The sequence below is a fragment of the Pelophylax lessonae genome, assembly GCF_965119305.1.
Source record: "Pelophylax lessonae genome assembly, chromosome: 12".
Classification (NCBI taxonomy): domain Eukaryota; kingdom Metazoa; phylum Chordata; class Amphibia; order Anura; family Ranidae; genus Pelophylax; species Pelophylax lessonae.
This window is the reverse complement of record NC_138779.1, coordinates 89391895-89412944: the sequence shown is the minus strand read 5'-3', so window position 1 is coordinate 89412944 and position 21050 is coordinate 89391895. Positions and strand designations below refer to the sequence as shown.

Below are 21050 nucleotides of genomic sequence, written 5' to 3'. Positions count from 1 at the left end.
AATGACAAATTGATTTTTTGCCTACTGACCACTAATGTAAGGGGGCACTTCTACAGTCACCACTAATGTGGAAAAACTATGATTTTTACTGTCTGAATTTCTTTAATTTTATTTCTAAAATGGTGTACAGTTAAGGAGGGTGCAAAAATTATCTGACCAGTCTGTCAGATATAGTAGGTGTACCATATAATTTATACTTATTTAAAACATCTAAAATGTAGTAATCATGCTAATGTTTTACTAACTAAAGCTATAATTATTTTAGCAAGGGTTTTACAAGACCTGAAAATAATTTTAAGGGAAATATTTTTTCAAGGAAGGCCAGGATATTTAGTATGGTAAGACACTTTGTTGGTTAAATGTTCCTTTTTTTTAGAAGTCTATACATCAGACCACAAAGAGGAACAACTGTAGAGGAAATAGTGATGGGTATGTGGTTCAAAAAGAGGGACGGTCCCTCTCGTAGTCCTATGGAAAGTTTGGTCTCCGTGCTTCAGGGTTGAATAAAGTATGTGCTGTGTATGTGTAGGCCAACAATTGACTTGGGGAGGGAGTTTGTTGGGGGGGGGAGGTGTTTTCAATTCCAATTGGCCGCCACTGCTTTATAGGGTAATTAAGAGACAGGCACACCTTCTGGCCCTTCAGCTTTAGTCCACAAAATAAGTATAAGAACACCTGCTAGACTGGGGTCTTGGAAGTGAGAAGTCCTAATTCAGTTTGAAGTCTCAAGCAGAGGGAGAGCTCCATTGGATGTGGATCATCTTTGGTAGGATGAAGTGTTGTGAATGTACCTCCCTGTTACTTTTGAAGATTTCAAGTGCAGCTTGGATAGACATCTGTGTATGAAGACACACAGATGTCTTCCAAGTCACACCCAAAGTCGCACTGACATGCGACTTTGAAATTGTGCGATTTCAGATGTGTGAACGGGGGCTTAGAGATCTTTCTGGGAACTCTCATCCAGCATGATGGGTGGATGGCTGGATTGAGCTTTCAAATTCCTTGACCCCTTTTAGAAAACCTTGACTATACTTTTGTGACTTCACAGTCTAGTGAGTCTAGTGAGTTTGCAGCCAGAGACAGTTTGGAGTTTTACTTATGAATAGAAAAAAAGGCATTCGCTACTGGCTTTCATGCTGTTCAGGGACCCTTTTTGAGCCTGCATAGAAAAGTCTTAATATTTATCTGTCCCACTGTCCATGCTGACAAAATCTATTGACCTTAAAAGTTAATCTTGCTGCAAAAAGGAGTGCCGGATGTCAGCGCTCCCCGCTGAGCCTAAAGGAGTTGTAAAGTCAGAAGATTTTTCACCTGAATACATTCTATGCAATAAGATAAAAAGCCTTCTGTGTGTAGCAGTCTCCCCAGCGCCCCCTAATACTTACCTGAACCCCCTTCCTATCCAGCGATGTCCACGAATCTCTCAGCCATCTGGGACTCTCTCTCCTGATTGGCTGAGACACAGCAATGGCGCCATGGGCTCCCGCTGCTGTCAATCAAAGTCAGTTATCCAATCAGGAAAGAGGGAGCGGGGCTAAACAGCAACTCTGTGTCTTAATGGACACACAGAGTTGCATCTCGGCTCGGGTGCCCCCATAGCAAGCTGCTCGCTGTGAGGGCATTCAACAGGAGGGAGGGTCCAGGAGCACAGAGGAGGGACCCGAGAAGAGGAGGATCCGGGCCACTCTGTGCAAAACCAACTGCAAAGAGGAGGTAAGTATAACATGTTATTAAAAAAAAAAAAACACAAGACTTTATGAGCACTTTAATGGTTCCTTCCACAGGCCCCTTATGTCACTTGGGTAACAGAGACAAGGGGAAAGAACCACAGAGCACAGTGGGGGACCATGTATCCGACACACCCAAGAGAATGCCAGATGCTGAAGAGTCTTCAGCAAATGTTTTCCTTTAAAGTCAGTGGAGTTCAGTGCCATAGGTGTTGGCACAGGCTAGTGTTTATGTCTTTCTTTGCAGGCTTGGCTTGTGTTTCTTCTTTTTAACACAGAGTCATTTTAAGACTATAAAAAGATGAGCTATAACAGTGATCAAAATTATTTTTAAATTGAATGCATCAACACATAAGATAAATATGATTTTTTTTATTTATTTTTTTCCAAGCCCAAACTTACAATGCAAAGTTATAGTAACTAAAGTTGTAGTCTAAGCTACACCAACACCATATTTTTCTGAAGTTGAAATATATTTACAGCTCTTCCTATGCTTACTTGATTTTTTATGCTCCTTTTTAAAACAATAACCATATTGAAACAGATATATATTTACAGCTCAAAAAAGTTACTTTGGTAGTCAATCTAATTAATGTATACTTTAAAGTACTCCTCTGATGCCATCTGTGGATTAAACAAAAGAATATAGCATTTGGGAGCAAAATAACCCACCATTATACCAAATGAACTGATAAGAGTAACTGCCATTTGCAACAAAGATTGACTACCATCTGTAACTTCAGCATAAGCGGGAACAAAAATGATCCATATCAGCAAATAGGACAATGTTGAGAATGTGATGTCTCTGGCCAGGTTGTATTGGCCAGGGGGTGCCTGTGCTACACAATTGAGCATAAAGGATATAAGAGCCAGCAATCCATTATAGCCAAACATCAAAAAGAAAGCTAGGACATTGGATATTTCACATTTTAGATATTTATAGAGGAAAGTGACCTCACTGCTTAGAGGTGTATTGACCATGCTTAGAATATGCCAGGTGCAAAACAAACCCTGAATGAGGATGCCAGAGAGTAAAGAGACCCAGGTCCCTGTGGTCTTCAACCATTGGATATATTTAGTGGGAACTTCTTTAAAGTCTGTCACCAGCATAACTTGAAGGGCCTTGATGGAAAATGTTGACAGACAGCAAGTGAGGCTCATAGCTAGGAATGGCTGCTGTACAAGACACACCAAATAGGCAGGTTTCCCTATGAAAAGAACCATGCTGAGTAGTACAGCCACTAGAGAAGTGAGAGCAAAGAAGCACATATAGCCACCAGAGGCCTGAACAAGCGGAGAATGCCTGTGTTTGAAGAATAGAATGAGGGTTCCCAGGATAAAGCATAGGAGGACAAAGGAAAGCAACAGAAGACAAATGACAGCAGTGTCACTCCACTGTAGATACAGGTAGGTGGGGTAGCTGCAGCTGATGCTCCGTACACTGGACCACTGACCCGTTGGACAAGATTGACACTGGAAGTCATCTGAAAAAAGATGATGGTTACAATTTCACTATTATACAGTAATTATTATCTGTGTGCATTTTGTAATATATGTATGATTGTATACCTCCAAAACAAACTGACACAAAACTCTCAAATAGTTAACTTATACTCATAAGAAAATAATATCTAGATCAGGCATGTCCAACCTGCGACCCGGGGGCCACATGCGGCCCGGAGCCCCAGGCAATGCGGCCCACTGCCCCCTGACAATTTTTTTTTTGCTGGGGAGGAAGGAAGTCAGGTCAGGGGCATGGCCACAGTGGCTTCCAACTAACGGTAGGCAGATGCTGCCTCAGGGGGGAGGGGGGGGGGGGATGTGAGCATGTGCAGTGTTTCTGACTCCTACCACCATGACCACTTCAAATCACTGAAGTGGTCATGGTGGTTAGAGTGTTCCTTTAATATCTCTCAGAAGAAGCAAACCTCCATATACTGATTCCATTTCATTTGATCATCCTCTAGTTGTGTTAAATTAGTGCGGGGGCTGTGGCCACGCGGGAAGGGCGCAGCGGCATTTTATTACTTATATACCTTAACTATAGTATATATTTTATATGCGGCCTGAGAAAACTTCTCTACACTCAATGTGGCCCAGAGAAGGCAAAAGGTTGGACACCCATGATCTAGATGATCTCAAATGCTTAATGCCTACCTCCAGACCTCAGATAGTTAACTTATACTCATAAGAATATAATATCTAGATGATCTCAAATGCTTAATGCCTACCTCCAGAAGACTGAAATAATCCCTCCTGACAATCAATACAGTCAAAACAGCATGAATGTGTTCCTTTCACTCTCTTAATCTGACCAGGTAAGCAGTCACCAGAACACTGAGATTCTGGAACCTGAAAAAAGATTACAAATATTCAGAGCCATGAGACTTAATCATGTTTATTAAAAGATAACTGTACTTGTAAAACATATTAGCTTTAAACATATTAAAGGTTACAAAGTCACTTCTAAAATATAACGATTTTTTTGTAACTCATGCTTAAAGGGCATCACAGGTTCAGGTCAATTTAAACATTGCATTGTTTACATTGACCCTATCTGTAGTTTAATATATAACTTCAGACCAGGGCTTAGAACAATTAAGGAATCTGTTGCAGTTTAGCTACCTTTTTTTACTGCTAAAAATCATAAATACCAGAGAAAAACACACCTAAGAGGAACTGTAATTTCAATGCGTAATCCAACGGTACAAACACAAGGAAATCTTTAAATGAGCTAACTGGGGAGGCAGCTCTCAAAATCACAGGTCTACCTCAACTGGTACCCAGAAGCAACTCAAGATATTCAAATAGACACCAAACCACAAAATAAAAAAAAGTCCAAAGCACTTTTAATAGTCCATAATACATTTACATAAAAAAAAAAAGCCAATACTTTTTGGGGCAACATAAATCTCTCTTCTTTACAGTTTAGAAGAATGGAATAAGGACTTGAACGGACTCAAGGGAAACGACAATTAAATGAATTGTATATAGTTTAACACCTCCTTTAGGGCTAGAAACAGCAGCAGTAGATTATAATTTCAATCCAAAAAGAGAGTTTACACTAGATTCGACTTGAATCCCTTTGGTTGCAGTCTCCTTTGTGTGCATTATTTTAAGCCCTGATGAACAGAATGTTTCGTTACCCCAAAATACGCTCGTTGGTTTTATGTATGATGAACTATTCAAGGCATATTAGCGTCTTTCACTTTGTGGTTTGGTGCCCACTATACTTCGTGAATGGTCATTTTTGTGCTTCAATTGTCATTTAATTCCTAGAGATCACATATCAATAGATCATGCAGGCAGCCCTTGCAAAGGTTTACCCACAGTGTGGAAAACACAAAGCAGGATCCGGAAAGAGAGCAGGAAAGGCATCAGGGATCAGATGTGTATTCTGTCTTTGCGTGCCCAAAGCTAAATTAAATAGAATCTTGTGATCACCACTGATTAAATGAGTATCTTGCAGCATAGACATTCTTATTTATGGTTCCTGGAACTAAAGTCATTGAACCAGACAGGTAACGAAGCCAGTGCTTTGTTTTCAGCTCTTATCTACAGTTACAGTGGAGGTACAGACAGGCTGAATGTAACAATGCAACAAAATGCCTACATTGGCTGAGGCTGTGATGACAGGTCACAAAGTACAGAGGAAAAATAGAGGTCACACCTGCAAAATTATTTGTTAATTTGTTATACCTTTCTAAAATAAAATTATATAATTAAATAAAAAACTGTATAATTAAAATATGTTTTAAAAGTACACTTATAAGGTTATTTAATACAAGAGGAGTTTGCATGAATAGATAGAAGTGCTAAGCTAGGTTGTACCTACAGTGGGCGCAGTGGGATACCACTTCTGGACCTATTTTGGCTTGGAGCATGTGGGTACAAGTTTCAGATCTGTAGTTTAAAGTATTGAAATAACAGGGCCAGCTTGACAGTTTGGTAGCTTGCATTTTCCCCATATCAGGTTTCTTTTATAAAGTATGTACAGGTAGATAGGCAAATGCAGCTTTCCTTCAAGTACATTAAGCCTGCATTTAAGATCAGTTTATAGATGGGATCAGTTTATAGATGTTCTGAGATTATTCATAGTTTACAGAAAAATGCAATTGATCTGCAGTTGACCATTTTTTTTTTCTAACCTCCTCTTAAGCTGCATCAAGTTGTATTTGCATAACATTGACTTGAATGGGGAGAGAAGCAGTTCTGACATGAACAAGAGCTAATCAGAACAGGTCCTTTAGTATTGTGATTGTTCTAAAGCATATGATCTTTAGTTGTGGGGGGCTCAATCCTATACCCTTTTGATGGACTATGCTTTATACTCCTGTACAGATGCAAAAGTTACACTTACAGAATATCAGCCTCTAAACTCCTAGTAAGCCTATTTTGGAAATCTTCTTGATGTAGATTTACATAACAATATCTTTATAATTCCTCTTGGGGTTTTTAGTTTTTTTTTAATCACACATTGTTTTATTTTTAGAGGAAATCATAGTGGGCTTGCTGGGACCTCTGAATGTGTTTGCCTGGGGGGGAAGTTTCTGTTCGGACCTTTAACTAACAGTTCAGTGGCCTTTAATTTCAGATTCAGAAAGAAAATATAAAGACATTCCTTGACTAGAAAAAAAATCTACTACTAAAAAAATGCAAAACAGAAATGGATGATATGTACTGAGAGATAAATATTTTCTTACCAGGTTTTTTGGGGTTCTCCAGTTAATGAGAGAACTATTTAAATTCAGTTCCATATTGTAAGATCCAATTATGCTGAAGCCCAACTCAGACATGCTATGAGTAACAATATCATATCCCGTGTTGGGATTTCCATAACTGTCAAATTTGAACGATGTGTTGAAGATGGAAAAATTCACTTTCTTCACTTCTTCTAGCAACTACAGAGAGAAATGGTTATAGACAATTATAAAAGTCAACTATAAAGAGTAAACCACTGCACTGGGGGCAGCAATTGCTCTGGCCTTACATTTGGATTGGCTTGTCATACAGTGCTTGTTGCAGCTGTTGTTGGGGACTAGGGCCCTTCACACCGTATTCTTGGATATAGGCAAAGCTTACATTGACCCCTAAATGAATGGGGTCACTAGAAGCCTCCAATGATTTAGGAATAGCTCACTCCAATTTAAAGCTTAGCCGTAGACAGATGAATAAAGACCACAATTTAAATTGGTTAAGTATTCATTAAAACAAAATAAATGATATATTTTAACTAGAGTCGGGATATTAGCTTCCTTTAATACACTGTGGAGGAACATAGGGAGTGCTGTCAGTCCAATATAGTAAGCTTGATGTCAGGAGAGAAGAGAAGAATGGGTAGAGTGATGACCTCATTAGTATGACCTCATTAGAATGTCCAATCAGCAGGCTTTGGGAGGGCCACAGTCTGGTAGGAATGCCTAGATTACAAAACCAACTGAACATAATCTTATCAGTTGAGACTGTTCACTGTTTAGCTGTTTGCCTGAGGTTTAGCTTTAAGATGTAGTTGGTCCCTAGGGATAAACCTCATTTGTGGGCTTCCAACACCTTAGCATATCAGTGCAGTTTATGTTGGGCAACATATATATATATAGGTTCAAACTATACAACCAATAATTATATACACAATCACTAAAAATTATAGAGTTCTAGTGACACAAAAGTGTACTTGTGCAAAGCAAAATTATTTATAAAGTGTTAGGGAGTGCAGTTAATTGCAAATTAAAGTGCTAAGTAATAACTTATTATAAAGATTCAGGTAACAAACATTAGTGAACGAATAAATTAATTTTTGATAAATAATATTATTATAATTATATTGTTGTTCAAAAAAGTGCTTTTTTAAGGTGCTCAAATAGTGGACCGTGATCCAAAACAGTTCATGCAGGATGGTGGGTGGTAATTGATTGAATATCAGGTGCTCCAGTGAATAAAGATGGTAATCGTTGCCTCTTACCAGAAACAAGTGGGTCACACAGACCCAAAAAGCTTCTGATCCTTTTTCCTTAGGTGGATCAGACCATAGGACCACCTCCTCTCCACTTGGATATTAGTATGATTTCAACAAAGTATTATGCTCCTTCTCCTCACTCCTCCTTTAATTACCTCAGGTAGGTATACATCAAGCCCATATGCAAGGGAGACAGATAAGAAGCCACAACTAGTGTAATACTGTCACTTTATTACACCAATAAAAAATGGCTGCTTACTATTAGATGCGCCCACCTGGCACAGGGCAATGTGCATTGGTTGCTATAGGTAGCAGGATCGGGGGACAGGATCTGCAGTCTCCTGGTATTCTCCCTCCTAGTTTACCTCTGTAGCATGCAGCGGTCCGCCGTGCGTTCCGGTGTGCGTTCCAATGCGAATAGGAGGTGACTCTTTCCTCTCAACTTCCGGGTTTAGCAGAGACCACAATGCATTTCGGTTATGCTAGCGTCATCAGGCGGTCCACCATATATAAGAGCTATTATTTTAAATATTTATTCACAATATTTTGTCACTGTTGCCCAACATAAACTGCACTTCATCATTGCATTTTTATCCAGCTTTATTATTGTATTTTACAATTAAAAGGGCAGCAGATTATAGTACCAATAAACCCTCAAGAACTAAGCGCCTTCACACTGATCCCATTGATTAGCATATCAGTAGTCAAATGCATTCAAACAAACACCTATTGCATTCTCTTAAAAAAAAAAGAGGAGGAACATTTTTTTTAAATATACTAATGATAGCAGATTGGACTGTGGTGATATAAAAAATGTTAGAATTGTGTAATAATTAGGAAATATTAAAGCTCATACCAATTTAGACCTTATTCCAAGCTTGTAAATGTGTTACTGTTTCAGGTAGAAAAAGCTTAATAAATACAAAATTAAAATATGTTTTATAAATAGGAGATGTTCACATCCTTGGAAGTCAGGTGACATGTCTTCAGAATTAGTTGGCCAATGATGAATACCCGTGCTACCCCATTATTTATACAGGCTTGCTCAATTTCCATTTGGAAAAGCGATGCTATATAAAGTTACATGTTAGTAAAATCTGGACCTTACCTTCCAAGCATAGAGGTTGGAAACCTGGCTGTTGCACTTTATTAAAGTACAGTTAAGAAGACTGTGCAATGCATAAGCCACTGCGTACCCAGCAGTGTATACACTATGTGCATACAAAGCAGTCAGTGGACTTAATATACTGCTGATTATGTCTGGCTTGAGATCAATGTTTTCATAACCTTCACTGGTCCCCAAGGATGAGGAGATGAGGGCAGACTGTGATATCTGTGAAATTGAGTTTTTTAGAAATTCCTCAAATCCAAAAACATAGTGGGCATTTGGAAAGAATCCTATTACTGGGCCAATGCGTTCAATGCCTGGCATAGACAAAATAGCTTCTGAAAGTACCCAGGAGGCACTTCCTATCCATACTTTTGTCACATTACGCATAATGACTTCTTCGAAAAGGGCTATGGACTGGGTTAGAGAAGCAAAAATCAGCACCACGTTGACATCAGCCTGAGCTATTTTGTCCAATATGTCCTCAACGACGGTGTTTGTCTCAGAGCTTGAGAGGGTCGCTGGGATTAGACCTTCATAGGCAACACAGATACCTTTACCCATGGCAGAAGAAGAAAATTGCTGTAGAGCTGTCGTGCCATAATCATCATCACTAGCCACAACAGCTATCCAGTTCCACTTGAAGCGTGTCATTAAATCAACCATGCCATTAACTTGCTTACTGTCGCTTGGTATGGTTCGGAAGAAGGCAGGATAGATCGTTTTATCGCTAAATATATCAGAAGTCACAGAATAACTGATCTGAAAATCCAAATAAAAGGGACAAGAAGTTCAGCTTTATTTGAAAGTGAATGTCCTCTGAAATGAAAAATACATCAAAATATTTTATAAAACTCTTGATGATTTTTGCCTTATCGACAGGGTATACGTTAAAGCATGACATATTTTATATGTGAAAATACTTATGTAGTGTCTTGACCAATGAAAAATGTTTTAGTTTAGCAGAAAACATAGTCATTGCCAGCTTAAAGTGTATGTGAGGGCAACATTTGTTTGGCATAGTGTAAAGAAAGATTTGACCCTCTCCAAGATCTTATTGTGATTGGTGTCCCATCTGGAGAAAGTCACCCTTCTAGTCTTTCTAGTGACCACTGTAACAGAAAAAGATGGTAAGGGGGGGGACCCAAAGTTTTAGAGTTGTCATAAGAATTAGAGGTGAGGGGAAATCTTCCCATGGGGACAAATGTTCTTTGATTACTGTCTAAGATAGGAATTCTCCTCACTTCAATCTCTTACTTCCTGTTGCTTTTTCCAAGAAAGGAAATAAAGGTAAATCTAAACAAAGGGACACAGACATCAAAAAAATAATCTTAGATAAAAATAATCTTTTAACCCTTCCTACTCTAACCAAACCTAAAAAGAATTTTGGCTAAACATACACTTCAATCTTTTCCCATAATGCATATATGCAGTGGCAGGGCAGGTGGGCCCTAACATCCAACTGTCAAACATAGGTCCATGGGGGTCCAAGGTTGTGTGCTGAGAATGCTCAGTGTCTGTTTGCGACCAGGAGCCAGTGCGGCAGACTCCTGATCATGTGATTACTGTGGGAGCCAATCACAGCAATTGTGATCAGGATGCTGCCTCACAGCATTAACACCCAGTCCAAAGGCCATCTGAAGACAACATATTTTGAGTCATTATGGCAGCATTTATCTTAAAATCATTTTTTGCATGATTTTTACAATTTTATATGTTTGCTTATCATATTTTTATTTTCTTGTTATATTAGGGATTTGTAGATGGACCACTAGATAGGGCTATGCATTTGACAACAACTGTTCAAATTTGTATATATAGCCAATATATATATAATATATATATTAGTTATGTTAAAAATACTTTAAGGTAAATCCTGCAGTGAAATCCACTGTATCTGCGAGGGAGCAACATTGTCAACCTAGGATATCAAATTTTTAAAGGACATAAGTATATAGAGACAGAGGGTGTAACTGTACTCGACTGCACACATTTCATTGTACAAAAATAAGTATTATTTCTTTCATCTATTGCTTTCATATTTCATGTTCTGAATTACCATCTTGTAAAGCTCTAAAGTGCTAAAATACTTTTTTCTTGCTCCATATAATTAATTCATTTTTTTTAAGTTTTTAGATTTTGGGGGCATTTTCAATATTGGGAATGTTAAACCCCAGCAAGATGTATGATCAATTATTCACCTAGGGCCAGGTTTCCCATTAGGCACTATAGGCCTGGGCCAGTGCCTTTCCTAGAGGGCCGCCTGCCTGCCTGCACATGGGGGGATCTATGGGGGTGCTCATCTCCTGTATATATATTTCCAGGATTTCTTTTTACTCAGCTCTTATTGTTATTTTTACTCAGCTGTTATTGTTCGCACCAGAACACCTCGAACAGGGAAAAAGTTCTAGCGAACATGCCTGTAAAGTGGCGCATCTGTATGATGTATGGAGCCTGCTGCAGCAAAACTGAAATTTCTAAAGGAAAAAAATGTAATTTAAACTTTGGGGCAGGGAGGGCTCTGCCCCCCATCCCTAAATGCACCTTGTCTCTATGTTGATGGGGACAAGGGCCTCTTCGTGACAACCCTGGGCTGTGGTTGTCGGGGTCTGTGGGTGGGGGGCTTATCGGAATCTGAAAGCCCCCTTTACAAGGGGGCCCCAGATCCCGAACCCCTCTATGTGAATGGGTATTGGGTACATTGTACCCGTACCCATTCACTAAAAAAGCTTAAAAAGAGTAAAAACCACTGGAAACAGTTTTTGACAAGTCCTTTATTAAAAAGAAAAAAAAATAGTGTCCCTTGATGTAAATCCATCATCAATCAGCATGCCCGCCAACCCGAAAAATAGAAAAACTGCAAAAAACGCTTCGCCACCTAAGAGGCTACCCGCCATATGCCTGATCTTCGGCTTTGACAGTTCTTTTAAAGGCAAGGTGCGGGGCCACGTGGCTAAGTCACCCGGTGAGCTTCACATTGCACTGCTGCCTGTCTTTAACATTGGCATCTATGGGAAATCTTGGTTAGCTTGGCATGGCACTGATCCCTGTCTTTAACATTGGCGGCTATGGGAAATATTGGTCAGCTTGGCATGGCACTGCTCCCTGTCTTTAACATTGGCGGCTATGGGAAATATTGGTCAGCTTGGCATGGCACTGCTCCCTGTCTTTAACATTGGCGGCTATGGGAAATATTGGTCAGCTTGGCATGGCACTGCTTCCTGTCTTTAACATTGGTGTCTATGGGAAATATTGGCAACCTTGAGATGGCACTGCTCACGAACCATAAGTGACAGGGACACCAAACATGAGGAGCACCGAGGGGGGACCCAGGACTACAATATATCTATACATTTTTAAAGTGGAGTATGCCTGTACACTACATTGACTGCACTACACTGACTGAACTCAATATCTACTAACTACCTGCCTAATCTCCATTGTCATACACTACACAGCTGTTGTGTAAGCAGCAGCAGCTTTATATAGTGTGAGGCCTGAACTTAGCCCCTGAGCCACGATTGATTGGCCAAAAGCACTCTGCCTTTAGCCAATCATGGCTCTGACAGTACATTTTGCTGTGATTGGCAAAAGCATAAAGGTCAGGTGCATGCTTTGGCCAATCATCAGCAATCAATGCACTGCAATAATATAGTGCATTACGGGGCGCTCATCGGCAGGCAAACTTCTTGCCAAATGCCCCGTTTGTTTGTGTGTTTAGCGAACACACGAACAGCTGATGTTCGAGTCGAACTTACGTTTGACTCCAACGCAGAGCCCATCCCAACTTATAGTGTTTACCAGGCTTAAGGCTCTGTTCACACCAGTGCGATTTCAGATGTCACTTGAGTCGCACAGAATCGCATTACAATGGAAATAACATTGCTTTCAATTGTGCCCATTCACATCAATGCACAGTGTGATCTAGGAAAAGGTTCCTGTACTACTTTAGTGAGATTCCAGCAAGGTTTTGGCCCCATAGAATACGCAAACCACATCCAAGTTGTACTACATAATCGCAATGCAAAACTGGATCAAATTTGCAGTGTGAACCAAGCCCCTCCCACTTAAAAAAAATTCTAGACATACTTGAGGCATAAGGAAAGCACTGAAGAGCTTCATAGTGACAGTGGCCACCTCGTTGGATGAAGGTCCGATCACAGAAATGACTCTGGTTTTGTAGTCTGTAAGATTGCACTTCATTTCTAAAAGTTCTGTCCCATTTTTAGTTAAGAGGAGCAGGACCGGGTGCAGAGCAGTCAGTGTATTAAGACATGTATCATAGATCTCATACCCCAGGGTCCATCCTGGAAGGAGGGAAGTGCTGTTGTTTATTTCTTCCAGTGTAAATTGCATTGCCAAAGCCTGGAGAAAACCTGTAGGGTTTAAGCTGAAGTAGACAAGCCTTAGTAAATATAACAGTATATTAAACTAACCTGTATTGCACGCCATCATAAAAAAGTAACAGCGTAGTTTATAGTAGGCACATACAATCCTCTGTACTGCAGAACTCAGACTGGGAGAGGGAGAAGCAGCACAAGAAGCCAGTCAGTTGTGCCGCAGTGTTCATGTTCTAACATGTTATTGGAGGAGAGAGCAGAGTTACAGATAGGGTTGCCACCTCATCCCTTTAAAACCAAACACATATTAATTACACAGGTTCTGAGGCTAATTAACCACTTGACCTCTGGAAGATTTACCCCCCTTCAGGACCAGGTAGTGTTTTTTTTGCTAAACCGCACTGCGTTACTTAAACTGACAATTGTGTGGTTGTGCGACATTGTACTAAATAAAATAAATAAAAAACAATGTCCTTTATTTCCCACACATAGAGATTTATTTTGGTGGTATTTGTTATTTTTATTTTTTTTGCGCTATAAACAGAAAAAGTAAGACCAACAATTTTGAAAAAAACCCAATATTTTCGACTTTCTCCTATAAAATATATCCAATTAAAAAAATAAAAAAATCTAATTTCTTGATAAATTTAGGTCAATATGTATTCTACTACATATTTTTGTTTAAAACAATCCCAATAAGTGTATATCGATTGGTTTGCGCAAACGTTATCGCGTCTACAGACTTTACTAACACTAGTAATAACACTAGCACACTAACATACTAGTAATGGCGGCAATCAGTGACTAATTGCAGGACTGCAATATTGCGGTTAGACAATAGGACACTAACTGACATTTTTGGGAACCATTGACACTAATACAGTGATCAGTGCTAAAAAAATCTTCACTGTCACTGTACTAATGACACTGGCTGGGAAGGCGTTGAACATCAAGGGCAATTAAAGGGTTAAATGTGTGCCTATCCAGTGTTTTGGTGTACTAGTCTGTGGGAGGTGCTTTTACTAGGGGAAGTAATAGATTTTATTCCCTGCTTTGCTTTGCAGGGAAAGAAAATCAATTTCTTCCCCGCTAACCTGCTGACAGGACATAGGCAGAGCCCTGCTTGCTGAATTGATTACATAGGCAGAGCCCTGTCCTGTGTAAATTCATGATGATCGCTGCGTGTCAGTGGTAATCCATTGGCCGCCACCTGGTGATTGACATCTGCAGTGTTAAACCCCTTGCCGACCGCCACACGACTATATACTGCGGCGATCAGTCCCTCCTGGGCAAAGTGACGTACCGGTACGTCACTCGCCCACGAGTCTCTAGGGGGGCGAGCACGCGCGGTCGGAGGCGCGCTCCCGCCCCCACTCGTTCCCTGACATCCCTGCGCCAGTGACCAGTGGCTCCGATGTCCGCCGGCCACTCACGATCTCCTGCTGGAGAGGGAGAAAAGCAGTCGGCTGATGTAAACACAGCCGTCTGTCATTCTCCCTGATGTAACTGCAGAGACTATACGATCCTGCTATGTAGGATCGTATGTCTCTGTGGTTACATCACAAGCCACGCCCCCCACAGTTAGAATCACGCCCCTAGGGATACATTTAACCCACTGATCACCAATAAAGTTAACCCCTTCCCTGCCAGTGTAATTTTTACAGTAACAGTGCATATGTATAGCACTGATTACTGTAGTAATGTCACTGGTACCCCAAAAAGTGTCAAAAATGTCAATCAAGGGTCAGATCTGTCCGCCGCAATGTCGCAGTCCCACAAAAAAAAAAAAAAAAAAACGCAGATCGCCGCCATTACTAGTTAAAAAAAAAAAAAACAATAAAAATGACATAAATCTTTCCCGTAGTTAGTAAACGCAATAACTTTTGCCCAAACCAATCAAAATACGCTTATTGCGATTTTTTTTTTACCAAAAATATGTAGCAGAAAACAAAATTGGGCTAAAATATAAAAAAATTGTGATTTTTACATTTTTTGGGGGGGAATTTCATATAAAAAAAATGTGAAAAATATTGTTATTTTTTCAAAATTGTCGCTCTTTTTTTGTTTATAGCGCAAAAAGTAAAAATGGCACAGGTGATCAAATACCACCAAAAGAAAGCTCTGTTTGTGGGAAAAAAAGGATGTCAATTTCATTTGGGCACGACCGCGCAATTGTCCGTTAAAGTCACGCAGTGCCGAATCGCAAAATAGGCCCTGGTCTTTGAGCAGCAATATCCTCCGGGGCTTAAGTGGTTAATCACAGCACGCATGTGCCCTCATACCCAGAAGTGTCAGATCATGTACTAGGTACGTGATCTGGTGCAGCCGATCCACCTTGCTGTCATATACTGTATTTAAGTTATAAATATGTAATTTACCGGCCCCTTCCTTTTCTAAATGAACACAGAAAACACACTTGCTCACTGTGTCCATTCATAACTGAAGCATAGCAAACTGTGTTTACTATGTTTCAGTTTATGAATAAACAGGAAGCCACTGCTATTCATTCACTGCCATGTGCAGCTGAGGTGGCAGAGAAAGGCATGTGTGGTCGAGCTTTTGGGTGCACAATCTAGTGCAATAGGTTGTGCACACCTTTGATCCACAGGCATTCCCAGCCGATGCTGAGTACTCCTCTTTCCTGCATCTGCCACTGGCTGACACAGGGGATCACGTGACTGGACTGGAGCAGACCAAAAATACGTAAATATATAAATCTTTCTTATACAGGTTAGTCACCATAGGTGTTAGGAGAGGGCAGGGAGCATTTTTAAACTAGTTACGTTTAGCCTGGAATTCCAATTTAGAAGAGAAGTATGGGATTTGTTTTTTTAATCATATTTACCTAGCTGGATGCAGCATTGGTCCAGTACTGCATTTATCCTCTGCTGGCACTAAGACTTACAGCTTCATGAGCAGAGAGCGGATGACTGTCAGTCACCAGCTCTCTGCTCTGCCCCTCCTCGCTCACTGGAGTGCTGGGCCGTGGAGAGGGCGGGAGAAGTCAGCTTGCTGAGAGCCTGAGCCAGGTGCCGGTCAAGGCATGTGGGTAGATCCCGATCATATATTCGCAATCTTTCCAGAGCCTGGACCGGCTATGTGACGTCAGTCAACAGCGAGCTTCTGGCTGTCTGCTGAAAACAGATGACAGGAGTGCAGAACAAACTGCACTCCTGTGATCCACAGGAGGAGTTCAGCCAAACAAGCTTGGCTGTACTTCTCCTTTAAATCTGAACAACATCCTCTAACAAACTATGGCCCTCCAGTTGTTCAGGAACTACAATTCCCATCATGCCTAGTCAGGTCTGTGAATGTAAGAGCTTTACAATGCCTTATGGGATGTGTAGTTCTGCAACAGCTGGAGGGTCATAGTTTGAGGATCCCTGCAACAGAATATCCTACTTTATTGCTAGAAGTTGATGTCTGGTCATGGCTAGGTAAAAGGAGCAATCTATGACATTTATAAGTAAGCCTAAAAAGCATTCCTTACTTTTAGTTTTGTGTGCAAGCACTTGAAGCGGTTGCTTTTTTTCTGCTGAACTCTGTACATAAATATGATAAGACATACAGTAGCTGCATATATGAAAACTAAATTTGCTTATACTAAGTGCATGTATATTTCTGTATGAAAACTAGATTTCCCCTAAAGTAGCGACTCTCAACCTTTTTTTTCAGTCTTGGCACCCTCTAAATGTATGCAAAATCCCAAAACACCCCGGTCTAAAATGTAAAAAATGTAAATGTTACTCATCAATGGGAAACCTGAGCAAAGGACGATGCACACAACCACCTTGATAAAATTACCTTCACATCAAAATCACCCTCTTCTTATTAGAGGTTCCCCATAACGTCAGAGTCTTCCCTATATGCCACATTCCCCATTATATGTTATGTCAGAGTATCCACATCACATCAGATTCCACCCATCAAGTCTCCTCATCACATCAGAGCCCCCCCCCCCCCCCCATAGTTACATAGTTGGTAAGGTTGAAGAAAGACACCAGTCAACCCAGTTCAGCTTGTGTTGTATGTGTGTTTATGTCAATACCCTTTCTCATATCCCTGTATATTGCATCCATTAAGATGCCCATCTAAACGTTTTTTGAAATTAGCGACACAACCATCTGTGGAAGGGAGTTCCACATCCCTACCATTTTGACAGTAAAGAACCTTTTACTCAGTTTAAGGTTAAACTTCTTCTCTGCCAACTTCATTGAGAGGCCACATGTCCTCCTAAGTGACCTGAGACTGAATAGTTTCCTCCTTATGCTAGAATCGCCACTGAGATATTTCTATATTACTATCATATCTCCTCTTCAGCATCTCTAGTCTAGGGAGAATATGTTTAATGCTTGTAGTCATTCCTTGTAACTGAAGCCCTCCAATCCCCGTTTTAGCTTTGTTGCCTTTCTCTGGACTCTCTCCAGTCCCAGCACATCCTCCCTGAGGACTGGTGACCACAACTACTGTAGGTGGCCTTCTCAAGGTGAGGCCAGACCAGTGTTGTGTAAAGTAGGAGAATAAAAGTTTTTTTCTCTTAAGTAGATCCCTTTTTTAATGCATGCTAATATTCTACTAGCTTTGCTTGCTGTAGCTTTACATTGCATGTTATTGCTGAGCCTGTGATCTATTAGGACCAAGATCTTTTTCCATCCTGGATTCCCCTAAAGGTCCTCCCCCTAGCAAGGAACTTGTGTTCATGTTTTTAGCCCCCAAGTGCATTACTTTACATCTTCCAACATAAAAACCTCATCACAAAGTCCCTTAATCACACAGCCCCTCTTCACATCAGAGGGCTCCAGCAGCACAACAGGGGGCAGGAGGTGAAGCAGATCTGGATGAGCCAAAGTTATTTCCTTCCTGACTGCTAGGGCAGCCCTGAAATGATCAGCGTCATGAGTTGCCAAAGTGCATGTGGGTTGGCTGGCAACACCATAGCAATGTATGATGCCATGCATCCTGCTCTAGAGCATCACTGGCTGTTATGGTGCTGATGTCCAGCTTGCCCACATCATAGCACCTCATGACACTGATCCAGGTCAAATTGTGTCCCATACTCTTAGCACCCCAGGGGAACCCAAATTACATCCCAGCTGAGAAACACTGCTCTAAAGGAAACTTATAATGACCAAACTTTGAGGCTTACACCTCCTGAGTATAAGGCCCCTTTCACACATGCTGTCCGTTTGTCCGTTTTTCATCCATCCGTTGACGGATGAAAAACAGACATCAATATATCTCTATGTAAAAACGGATGACAACGGATGATCATCAGTTAACATCCGTTTTCATCCGCTTCCGTCAATGTCCGTTTTTTTGAACGGATGAATGCCCAATTTTTTATCCGTCAAAAAAAGGGATCGGACGAAAAACGGATGACAACAGATGAAAAACAGATGTCAACGGATGAAAACGGATGACAACAGATGACAACGGATGAAAAACGGATGACAACAGATGAAAAACGGATGTCAACGGATGAAAACGTATGACAACGGATGAAAACGGATGAAAAACGGATGACAACGGATGAAAAACAGATAACAACTGACGAAAAACTGATGAAAAACGGATGACAACTGACGAAAAACGGATGAAAAACGGATGAAAAACGGATGGAAAACTGATACATTTTGACGTGACTGAACTGATGAACTGAACGGACCGTATGTGTGAAAGGGGCCTTACACTTGCCTGGATGTAATAATAATCAAATGACTTTTAAGTCAGTGACAGGGCAGATGTATGCAGATTTAGATTACTTATTTTCAGCATGCTTGTTCCAGGTCAGTGTTTCCTGTAGTGTTGAAGCCATGGTCATTCAGGTAACTAGCATTATCTGAAGGATATCCATAATTCTTCTAGTATAGTTTTCCTTAAATAAGCCAGTTATAGGTCTTCCTCTTATATGGCGTATGACCTTACCTTGAACACGTCAGTGGTTCTGGTTTCCAATAATTATCCAAGCCATTAACAGTGGTGTGGAAGGGGAACAGACCTCCAATCATGATATCGCCTGCCTTTCTGAAAACCTGATAGGCTACTGGCTCGTCGTCCCCCAGGATAGCCCCCACACTGAATCCCAGCGATAAGACTGCATATACTATCATAGCTGTGAGTCGTTGACAATGAATAGAAATTATGGGAACGTCAACAGCTGCCAGCTATCGTCTGCACACCGGACTGAAAGTAGAATGCAACAAAGATAGAATCAGTAATCTTTTGTTATCCCGGAAGACTCTAACCCTAAGATTTGAGTAACTACAAGCCCTTGTTTTACACTGGACACACAGGATGTACAGTCAAATGGTGAGGTTTGTGGAGACATCATCACCTGGAGAACTAAGGAAACATTAAATACATTTGGCTGCCAGAAAACCTTAAAAATAGGGTTTTCTTGATCCGAAACTCCATGTACGTCTATGGGCAGACAGATGTAAACAGATGTGTATTCATTTATATCTGACTCCCTCCGAGTCCATCCAGGTCCAGGAAAAATTGGAAAAGATTTGTGTGTCTCTGTGTTTCTCAGCAGTATTCATGGATCTCCTGCTGATCGAACAGGATGATGCCTGTGTGAAAGGGGCCTTGGGCTGATAACCAAACAGGTGTGCTGAATGATAATATACTTAAAGGGACAGTGCTGATAGTAGGACAGTGCAGAGTGAGCAGAGAAATGACTTCATCTGCCTGCTGCTTCTCATTTGCTGTCCAGTCAACAGTTTAGTAATAAGGAGATGACATTACTGTATTCCTTAACTGTAACAGAGAATACAATGTTATCCACCTGGCTGTGCTTTATGGCAAATATACAGGTAAAGTAAATCTCAGGAATGAATGTATAAAAATACAAATCCTTGGCAGGTAATGCTGATGCTATATTATATACTATATTCATCTGCATATTTAGATGTTTGCCTGGAGTTCAACTAGAAAGACAGCTGTGGTGTCTAATTAGTAATTGAAACTAACATTTAACAACACTACCATTTTAGGGAGGTAAGTGTTGGCAATACAACTTGTATAAGAAAAAGAAAAAAAGTGTATGCTCTTGGCTGATAATACTAGGATGAACTGCTGCAACCCAATAGTCTGAATACTAAACTGCTGAAAACGTGTTTGAAAAAAATGGTGCGCAGTTACTTTACATAATAATATAATATTGAATAAATCACTAATTATCACTACTAAATGGTGTATATGCAAAGATAAAGTGCAAGTGCATGAAAAATTATAAATTATATTTTCATGGACATCAATAAATGATTAAACTCCCCAATTGGGCTACTCTAGGGCTTTGCTGCTACAATCTCGGCTGCCAGCTGTCTCGCTCGCCTCTCAGGGGCCCCAGACGGCGGCACTACGCATGGGGTGGCTTTGCCGGTCTCCCTGTGATCCATGCCTTACCTTCTCCCCCCCTGGAACTCGGACTTCCTTAGCCCCCCCCCCCCCCCCCGGAGACATGGACCCCCTCCCTTTTTTTACGGGGGTCGACTGGCGGTCCGGATGCTCTGCTCCCCCTTGTGCCCCTGCGGGGGTGCCGGGGGTGGGGGTCACCTGGGCGGCCGACTTGACTCTAAGACCTAATATACAGTTTGCCGCACCGCTCAAGCGGCTGATGTTTGTGAATTGTTTTTGCCCCCTTTTTTTCTTTATTTTTTGTCTGGTGTTTTGGTGGCTAGTTTTTTCTGTACATGCAAGATTTGAGATTCTCATTCTGTTTGTGCTCCTCCTGCAGGGTGTACTGTGCTCAGCTGAGGTCGGAATGGGTCTCTCTCTCACTCCCTTTGGCGGTGGCGCACGGTCCTACTAGAGCGATATCATGGCTCCGATCAAGGTAATATCATATAATATACGGGGTCTGAGCTCTCAATTTAAGCGGGGTAAGTTATGGCTTGAGATGAGGAGGCTAGGGGCACAGA

The 21050-nt window shown here is 40.9% G+C and overlaps 1 protein-coding gene across 1 annotated transcript; it reads right to left on the bottom strand.

The window, feature by feature from the left end:
* Window positions 1-2312: 2312 nt before the first annotated feature.
* On the bottom strand, window positions 2313-19238 carry LOC309568799 (taste receptor type 1 member 3-like; the record flags this gene model as incomplete). The annotated part of the gene is made up of 6 exons (XM_082274581.1): window positions 2313-3211; window positions 3959-4079; window positions 6431-6628; window positions 8789-9550; window positions 12878-13178; window positions 19054-19238. 6 exons carry the CDS (start codon window positions 19236-19238, stop codon window positions 2313-2315), a joined length of 2466 nt encoding a protein of 821 aa, XP_082130707.1.
* Between the last annotated feature and the right edge of the window lie 1812 nt (window positions 19239-21050).